Source organism: Anser brachyrhynchus (genome assembly GCF_964034855.1).
Source record: "Anser brachyrhynchus genome assembly, chromosome: W".
Lineage (NCBI taxonomy): Eukaryota > Metazoa > Chordata > Aves > Anseriformes > Anatidae > Anser > Anser brachyrhynchus.
In genome coordinates, this window is record NC_137704.1 from 14,827,102 (window position 1) to 14,836,511 (window position 9,410).

Sequence of the window (9,410 nt, forward strand, 5' to 3'; positions counted from 1 at the left end):
TGGAGAGCAGCTCTGAGGAGAAGGGCCTGGGGGCGTTGGTTGATGAGAAGCTCGTCAACCGGAGCCGGCAATGCAATGGACGCTTGCAGCCCGGAAAGCCACCCGTATCCTGGGCCGCATCAAAAGGAGGGTGGCCGGCAAGTCGAGGGAGGTGATTCTCCCTCTCTGCTGCTGTGCTCTTGTGAGGCCCCACCTAGAGTAAGTACTGTGTTCAGCTCTGGGGCCCCCAGCACAAGGACGGGGACGTACTAGAACGCGTCCAGAGGAGGGCCACGAAGATGACCAGGGGGCTGGGGCACCTCTCCCAGGAAGGCAGGCTGAGGGAGTTGGGGTGGTTCAGCCTGGAGAGAGAAGAGAAGGCTCCGGGGAGACCTTGGAGGGGCCTTCCAGTACCCAAAGGGGGGGCCCTACAGGAAAGCTGGGGAGGGACTCTTTGTCAGGGAGAGGAGCGATAGGGCAAGGAGTAATGGTTTTAAACTCAAAGAGGGTAGACTTAGACTGGATAGTTGGAAGAGATTCTTTCCTGAGAGGGGGGTGAGGCACTGGAACGGGTTGCCAGGAGAAGTGGCGGATGCCCCGTCCCTGGAAGTGTTTAAGGCCAGGTTGGATGGGGCTTTGAGCAACGTGGTCTAGTGGAAGGTGTCCCTGCCCAGGGCGGGGGGGTTGGAATTAGGTGATCTTTAAGTAAGGTCCCTGCCAAGCCAAGCCATGCTATGATTCTATGATCGGAGCAACCGTTCTGTGGAGCTCGTTTCCCAGCCGTGCAGGGCCCGGCTTCCCTCCGCGGAGCCGCCCAGCCCGTTTTCGGGCGCCCACTTCCTCCCTCCCGGTCGGATCCCTCCGCGCCCCGAGGGCACGCGACCTCCCTGAGCGCCGATAAGCACCGGGTCGACGGGAGCGGAGCCGCCGAGAGGGCGGGGACAAGGGAAGAGGGCAGGCGAGGCAGCCAATCGAGGCGCGGGAGCGGTCGGCGGCGATCTGTCGGCCCAATGAGCGCCGCGGAGGGCCGGGCCGAGTGCGGGAAGGGAGGGGGCGTTGTACCGAGCGGGCGCCGTCATGGCCGACGGGATCGTTAGGGCGCAGGCCGCCTGGCCCGGCGGCGGCGCTGCCGCTGCAGCCGCTTTCGGAGAGGTCGCCTGCAAGGGCAAGGAGGTCCCCGCCAACGTTCTCCGTGAGGATGAGCGGTCGTGGGCGAGGAGGTAGCCGCGGCGTCGTCGTGCGAGTCTTCTCTTTCCTTCCTTCCCTCGGCCGCTCGCAGGCCCTCTGAAACGAGGGCCCGTCGCGGGTCCCGGGAGTGCGGCAGGGCGGGTGGTGGCCTTGCTGCGGGAGGGAGGGACGGACGGACGGACGGTCGGTCGGTCGGTCGGGGTCTCTCCGGCTCGTGGCGCTCTCTACTGCAGCGCCTCTAAAACCCCGCGCTTCTTCGGTGCGCGTCCCGCCTGCCCCCGGGGTGCCACGGCGCGTACTGGGTCGCCGGCGCAGTCGGTCTCCTTGGGGGTTCGGACTGCCTGCGTATAGGCAGCGAGCATCGCAGTAGTGACCGTAATCAGTCATTTCTGCGTAGCAGAAACGCAGGTCTTGATGCGCCTCGTGACAGCGTTCTAGAGACGCCCCGGCTCGGCCGTGCTAGGCTTTGGTTATGGCACCACCCCCACCGCGCACGCGAGCGCACGCTCTCTCCAAAGTGGCTTGTGAAAGGGAAGAATTGCAGCTTTTCCTAGCTTTCTTAAACATCTAGAAGCCAGTCAATCCCGCAGGCTGCTGGTCCTCACTTGAGGCGGGGGGGGAACTTAGAACTGCTTTTGGAGTGTAGTTGGCTATAGCGAATGGTCTTGAATTTGCTTAGCTCGCTGTACCGAAGGCCTGTTTCACAGTTGAGCGATGTTATAGGGGGGAGAAGTGTGAGGAAGGCTCGTAATTCTCGATTGTCGCGCAGTGAAAGGCGATGGTGAGTAAGAAGTGCAAAGCATCTGTGGAATCGAGTCTTATCGGCGCTGTTTCAGTCGCATCTAAAATAAATAAAACTGCCGGAAGTCGCTAATCTGAAGTACTCGGCTGTCTCGTTGCCCCCGTCACCTTGCGTGCTGGATCCTGCTTCTGGTGCCGTATGCAGTTTCGGTCTGCTGGTGATTTGGGGAGTTCCCTCGCAATTAGTTGCGAGTCGATGGTTTCCTACAGATCGGTGGTATTCGTGTTTCGCAGGTGATACCTTGGCCTCGGTCTGGAGGTGTCTGACGTAGAGCCGGCCGTAACGGGCTAACTTGGAATGTTCTTTCCCCTGAGTACGTGGCGTTATCGAGGACGGAGAGTTTATACAGCCTCAGCCGGATTACTCCGGGTTCTTTGAAGATGCCTTCCTACCTCTGGCCGAGGCAATATTTGGACATAACTGAAGGACAGTTAGCAATTGTTTGCCGCTTGTGTGTTTTGCGTGTAGAAGGTAGAGAACTTTGCCTATTCAAAGATCGCTTAAGAAGAATCGCTGTTTTGTCGTGCGCGTTTGGGGTACCTGATAATCTGCTTCGGTAGGACGAGTTCGGTGGGGCATAGTGATTTGCTTAAGCTGTTGCCTTTCTCTGAAGCTGACTGCGTTGTAACTGTTTACTCTTCCTCCAGCGCCTTGCGTTCCGTGATAGTTCGCCTCAGGCTCCAGTGTTTTTTCCTAGTCCTTCCTGAGAAGGCAGTTGTCCGGTTATGTGAAGCAGAAGATTCTGGCGGACCCGTGAGTACTGTGGGAGCTTTCTTTTCGCTAGGCTGGCTGTACCTGTAACTAGTTTGTAACTTCCTAGACTCTTTCCCGTCCCCTCTTTTCCTCTGGATGTTGCGGAGGGGCGCACAGTAGGCTATTTTGGGTTTTCCGATGCTGTAGTCTTTTGCCTCTAGCTTGTAATGGAGTTGAGCTTTTTGACTAAGAGCGGCGATATAAAGCGATGCTGGTCTCCGGCTACGCGCTTGTAGTGCAAAAAGCAGTGTTGTTCCGAAGTACGGTCTGATGCCCGTTTTCACGGTTTCCAGACAGCGGCGGTGGTACTTTGACTATGCAGAAGAGGGCTTGGGGTTTGGGCAGGTCAGAGGCGAGGAAAGGGAAAGCTGGTTGAGCGGCGCTGGGTGTTTGTTTCGCTGTTAGCTATGCAAGTCAAGTTCCAAGGCTTTGTGAGGCCACGCAAAAGAAAAGGCACCGTGAAGCTTTTATTTTCCGCCAGAGCGGCTTACGTTGCCCGAAGCTATGACGGGGGCTTTAACCCCCGAGACAAATTTAGCTTCTGTGACTGTTTTGTAGTCTGTTCCTGTCTAGAGGGTAATTCAAAGAGCAGCGGTTGAATCGTGAAGGATTAGCTAACCGTGTTCTGTGGATGGTTCTCCGCTCGCGTTCGTTCTGTGCGTCGTGGCACGTTATGTTAGGTAACGTTATTTCCTTTTTCCAGCTTCTTGGGCGTGTAATGGTTGTTGGCAAGAAGTGTGCTGCTAACCTGGACCTGACCAATGGATTCCGGATGGCTGTGAATGCCCACCCTCGGGCCCTTCGGGCTGTCGTGTACATCTACGTATTCTGGGTGGCGGTCAGTTGGGCCGGCCTCCTGGCTAAGGTTTTTGCACCGCAGGCGTCACTGCACGCGTACGGGTCGCCGCCGAGTAGGTTTCATATGTTGCCCGTCAATCTAGCCCCTGTTGACGTATGATTTTTTTTTTTTTTTTTTTTCCTGGACGGCTGTCTATGGAGGGTAATAAAGAGCTTTGAGCAGCACTTGCACAATAAAGATGGAGCATGGGGATATGACCTCTGTCTTGTGTGTCTTGCCGATGGAAATAGTTCTGCAAGTTAAAAGAATGTTTCGGTCTGTTGACAGTGTCGTGTAGATGGTGGTTTGCCCAGTCATTTGAAACGCGAAGATAGAAGCGCTCGGCGGTCCTGTGGGTCTCCATCTCCCTAAGACGATCTAGGATGTGCTGTGTGTTTGAGGCCTTGCTATCTTCCCCCTGCTCCCAAATAAAAGGGCGTGCTTTTATTGCGAAACAGCCGCATCGAGGACTGGCAGATGTAGAACCAGAGAAGAATAAGGTTGGAAGAAAGCTTCCAGGCATCGTCTGTTGTCTGCCCCTGTCCCGAGGAGGCAGAATAAACTCTACCCGGTGTGATTTCTGACAGGTGCTTGTCAGCCTGTTCTTGACTACCGTAGGAGTTTTGCTACCGCTTTCTTTTCAGTCGTGGGTTTCGCAACTTCGAGAAGTAATTTCTCCCACAGACGCTTTTCAAAGCGTAGAAGGCTCTGGGATGCTTGAGTCGGCTTCTGAACGTTCAAGACTCGGCTGCCGTTCCCTTTATTTTTTTGTATGTATTTTTAGAGTCTTTTTTTTTCCTAAACGAAGTCCGTTGTTCAGGAACTAGAAGAAGGATTAGCTAAAGGCACCATAAGGCGTTTAAATGCGATCACCTCTCGTGCTTTGTTAGACCTCTGGCTTTGCTGTGCTCCTTGTTTAATTGCGGTTACGTTCAAGGCTTACTGGAGCGTGGGAGCGTTAAAATGCTATTAAATATTTTTAGTGTTTGAAACTTGCTAATGAAATGATTTTTGTGACTCCGTTCCTCACAAAGAAACTCGATTCCTTAGCAGGAGGAATGATCTTTGTTACTGGATCTGTTTGCGGGGTTAACGATTGCAGCTGTGAATGACTAAAGTCTTTTGAAGAAGCTGAATGATAAAAACCAAACCGAAACAAGAAACAGCCCTTGTTCTACTCAAAGTAATATAGAATTTGCCGTTTGCGGGGTCAGATGAAAATAGTTGTGGAAGTCAACTACTTGGGGGGGGGGGGAGGGGAGGGGAGGGGTGGGTGGAGGTGGAGATGCTGTTGCACTTTCAGGGAAAGCTTCTTAAATTGGCACTTGATCAACTGTTCTGTTTCTGTATTTGTCCTTGGTCTCTTTCATTGGTCTGTTTTGTTGACGTAGAAGAGCCCATGGAACTGCTCAAAGAAACCTGTGCAAATGGACCTTGAGTAAGTATTTACATGTTCAACTGTTCCCCAGTCGGTCTAGCTAGGTCTAGCTAATGCTATCAGCGCTTGTAGTCTTTCACAAAAGGTGTTTAATTCCTGAGAAAGTAGAGGAGGAAGACGATTGGTAATCTCTTTGCTTAATAGGCACTGTTAGACAACCGTAGAAGGCGAAGAAATTTGCCCCCGAGGCACCAATTTGACCCTTCCTTTAGCCTGTACGCTTTCAAAGAGCATATCATAGAACCATAGAATGGCCTGGGTTGAAAAGCACCTTAAAGATCATCTAGTTTCAACCCCCCTGCTCTGGGCAGCGTTGCCAACCGCTAGAGCAGGCTGCCCAGAGCCGCGTCCAGCCTGGCCTTGAATGCCTCCAGGGATGGGGCATCCAGAACCTCTCTGGGCAACCCGTTCCAGTGCCTCACCGCCCTCTGAGTGAAAAACTTTCTCCTAATATCTAAGCTAAATCTCCCCTGTCTTAGTTTAAAACCATTCCCCCTTGTCCTATCGCTATCAACACGTGTATTTTTACTCCTGTATATACACATTCGTAGGGGTTGGAAGGGACCTCAAGAGATCGTCGGGTCTAACCCCCCTGCCAGAGCAGGTTCCCTAGAGCAGGCTGCCCAGGTAGGCGTCCAGACGGGCCTTGAATATCTCCGGAGAAGGAGACTCCACAACCTCCCCGGGCAGCCTGTTCCAGCGCTCCGTCACCCTCACCGTGAAGAAGTTCTTTCGCATGTTGGTGCGGAACTTCCTGTGCTCCAGTTTTTGGCCGTTGCCCCTTGTCCTATCCCCACAAACCACTGAAAAGAGGGTGGCCAAGTCCCACTGTCTCCCACACTTAAGATATTTGTAATCATTGATAAGATCCCCTCTCAGTCTTCTCTTCTCAAGGCTGAACAGGCCCAGGTCTCTCAGTCTTTGCTCATAGGGGAGATGCTCCAGGCCCCGTATCATCTTTGTTGCCCTCCGCTGGACTCTTTCCAGGAGATCCCTGTCTCTTTTTGTACTGGGGAGCCCAGAACCGGACACGGTACTCCCAGGCGAGGCCTGCCCAGGGCAGAGTAGAGGGGGAGGATCACCTCCCTTGACCTGCTGGCCACGCTCCTTTTAACGCACGCCAGGATCCCATTGGCCTTCTTGGCCACCAGGGCACGCCGCTGGCTCATGGTCAACCTGTCGTCCACCAGGACCCCCGGGTCCTTCTCCGCAGCGCTCCTCTCCAGCAGGTCATCCCCCAGCCTGTACTGATACACGCGGTTGTTCCTTCCCAGGTGCAGGACTCTACGCTTGCTCTTGTTAAACTTCATTTGGCTTCTTCCTGCCCAGCTCTCCAGCCCGCCCAGGTCTCGCTGAATGGCAGCACAGCCTTCTGGCGTGTCGGCCACTCCTCCCAGCTTTGTATCATCGGCGTACTTGCTGAGGCTGGACACTATTCCCTCGTCAAGGTCGGCGATGAAGATGTTGAACAAGACCGGACCCAGCACCGACCCCTGGGGAACACCGCTAGTCACAGGGCTGCAGCCGGACTCTGCGCCGCCGATCACCGCCCTCTGAGCTCGGCCGGTCAGCCAGGTCTCAACCCACCTTACCGTCCACTCGTCTATCCCACGCTTTCTCAGCTTTGCTAGCAGGACGTCGTGGGAGACAGTATCGGAAGCCTTGCTAAAGTCAAGGTAGATGACATCCACTGCTCTCCCTCCATCAACGCAGCTGGTGATGCCATCATAGAAGGCAACGAGGTCGGTCGAGCACGATTTCCCCTTGGTGAATCCATGCTGACTACTCCTCATAACCTCCTTCTCTTCCAATGGCTTGGAGATGGCATCCAGAACAAGCTGTTCCAACACCTTTCCAGCTGTTCCAACACCTTTCCAGGGACGGAGGTGAGACTGACCTTTCCAAGAGCTCCACATCCTTCTTGTGCTGGGGGCCCCAGGCCTGCACGCAGTATTCCAGGTGGGGTCTCCCAAGAGCAGGGTAGAGGGGGATAATCACCTCCCTCTCCCTGCTGGCCACCCCTTTGTTAATGCAGCCCAGGACACAGTTGGCCTTCCGGGCTGCAAGCGCGCGCTGCTGGCTCGTGTCCAGCTTCTCGTCCATCAGGACCCCCAAGTCCTTCTCCGCAGGGCTGCTCTCAAGTTCTTCTTCTCCCAGTCTATAGAAATACCTGGGATTGCCCCAGCCCAAGGTCAACGCCTTGCACTTGGCCTTGTTGAACCTCATTAGGTTCTCATGGGCCCACTTCTCCGGCCTGTCCAGGTCCCTCCGGACGGCATCCCTTCCCTCTGTTGTATCGACTGCACCGCTCAGCTTGGTGTCATCTGCAAACTTGCTCGATTCCGTCGTCTGTGTCATTGCTAAAGATGTTGAAGAGCACCGGTCCCGAGGCCGACCCCTGAGGGACACCGCTTGTGACCGGCCTCCACCCAGACATAGAGCCGTTGACCACAACCCTTTGGCTGCGACCAGCCAACCAATTCTTTATCCGCCCAGCAGTCCATCCTTCAAATCCATACCTCTCCAATTTAGAGAGAAGAATGTGGTGAGGGACCGTATCAAAGGCTTTGCTCAGTCCAGGTGGCATATCCTATCCCAGGACTGGTTTCAGCCGTAAACAACAGACAGTTACGAGGAGAGGTGTAGCTCTGTAAATATTTTTGTTGCCTTGGGTGAATTGGTGTCTGGTCGCACTGAGTGGCCCGCGTGGTAGCTGGGAGATGGCCGACGGGGAGGACTGAGATGTTAAAGCTGCCTGTGGTTGCCTGCCCCCAGCCCCAGCCCCAGCCCCGTCCCCGTGTGCCATCCCGATGGCAGTAGCGGCTGGAACCTCAAACTAAAGCGAGCGTATTCTGATGTCGTTACCCTCCAAGCCTGTCAGAGAGGCAGAAGCGCTGTGGCCTACTCAGGCAGGAACCGCGCGTGTGGGGACGGCCACGTCCCTGCCGCCGTGTCGGGCCAGTTTGAGCTCCGCTCTCCCTGGGGCTGCTGCAGGGCACCGCGGACCACGCTTGGGCAGCCTTGGGGGGCACTGCCTATTTTTCCAGAAGCCTCCTCCCCAGCTGAGCACAAACCCAGTTGTGATGTGCCAGGGCTGAGCACAGGCTTTGTATTCCTCCCCGCCACCCCGTGCGCGGGAGGTGCAGCTTTCCCCCTTAGAAACACCAGCAGTTGAAGTGGGGCTCTCAGGGAAGGTTGTGGAGCAACTTCTGAAAAGGTAAGGCCTGCCCTGGCAAAAGCGGGGATCTGCCTGCGGGGAGCAGCGCCCAAAAGCCACCAGCGTGTTTGGGGTGGAGCTGATAGGGTCATAAATAATAGTTGGGGCTACGAGCGCGAGGTCCCGCATTTGGTCCGGGGCAATCCTAAGCACGAATCCAGGCTGGGCGGAGAATGGATGGAGAGCAGCTCTGAGGAGAAGGGCCTGGGGGCGTTGGTTGATGAGAAGCTCGTCAACCGGAGCCGGCAATGCAATGGACGCTTGCAGCCCGGAAAGCCACCCGTATCCTGGGCCGCATCAAAAGGAGGGCGGCCGGCAAGTCGAGGGAGGTGATTCTCCCTCTCTGCTGCTGTGCTCTTGTGAGGCCCCACCTAGAGTAAGTACTGTGTTCAGCTCTGGGGCCCCCAGCACAAGAAGGACGGGGACGTACTAGAACGCGTCCAGAGGAGGGCCACGAAGATGACCAGGGGGCTGGGGCACCTCTCCCAGGAAGGCAGGCTGAGGGAGTTGGGGTGGTTCAGCCTGGAGAGAGAAGAGAAGGCTCCGGGGAGACCTTGGAGGGGCCTTCCAGTACCCAAAGGGGGGGCCCTACAGGAAAGCTGGGGAGGGACTCTTTGTCAGGGAGAGGAGCGATAGGGCAAGGAGTAATGGTTTTAAACTCAAAGAGGGTAGACTTAGACTGGATAGTTGGAAGAGATTCTTTCCTGAGAGGGGGGTGAGGCACTGGAACGGGTTGCCAGGAGAAGTGGCGGATGCCCCGTCCCTGGAAGTGTTTAAGGCCAGGTTGGATGGGGCTTTGAGCAACGTGGTCTAGTGGAAGGTGTCCCTGCCCAGGGCGGGGGGGTTGGAATTAGGTGATCTTTAAGTAAGGTCCCTGCCAAGCCAAGCCATGCTATGATTCTATGATCGGAGCAACCGTTCTGTGGAGCTCGTTTCCCAGCCGTGCAGGGCCCGGCTTCCCTCCGCGGAGCCGCCCAGCCCGTTTTCGGGCGCCCACTTCCTCCCTCCCGGTCGGATCCCTCCGCGCCCCGAGGGCACGCGACCTCCCTGAGCGCCGATAAGCACCGGGTCGACGGGAGCGGAGCCGCCGAGAGGGCGGGGACAAGGGAAGAGGGCAGGCGAGGCAGCCAATCGAGGCGCGGGAGCGGTCGGCGGCGATCTGTCGGCCCAATGAGCGCCGCGGAGGGCCGGGCCG

General features: G+C 56.1%; 1 protein-coding gene across 1 annotated transcript; it reads left to right on the plus strand.

Moving 5' to 3' along the window:
* The first annotated feature begins 1,009 nt into the window (after window positions 1-1,009).
* On the plus strand, window positions 1,010-4,552 carry LOC308184803 (adenosine 5'-monophosphoramidase HINT1-like). Its single transcript, XM_080572380.1, has 4 exons — window positions 1,010-1,199; window positions 2,617-2,722; window positions 3,426-3,633; window positions 3,849-4,552. Exons 1-4 carry the CDS (start codon window positions 1,057-1,059, stop codon window positions 3,893-3,895), a joined length of 504 nt encoding a protein of 167 aa, XP_080428506.1. The 5' UTR covers window positions 1,010-1,056; the 3' UTR covers window positions 3,896-4,552.
* Window positions 4,553-9,410: the final 4,858 nt, after the last annotated feature.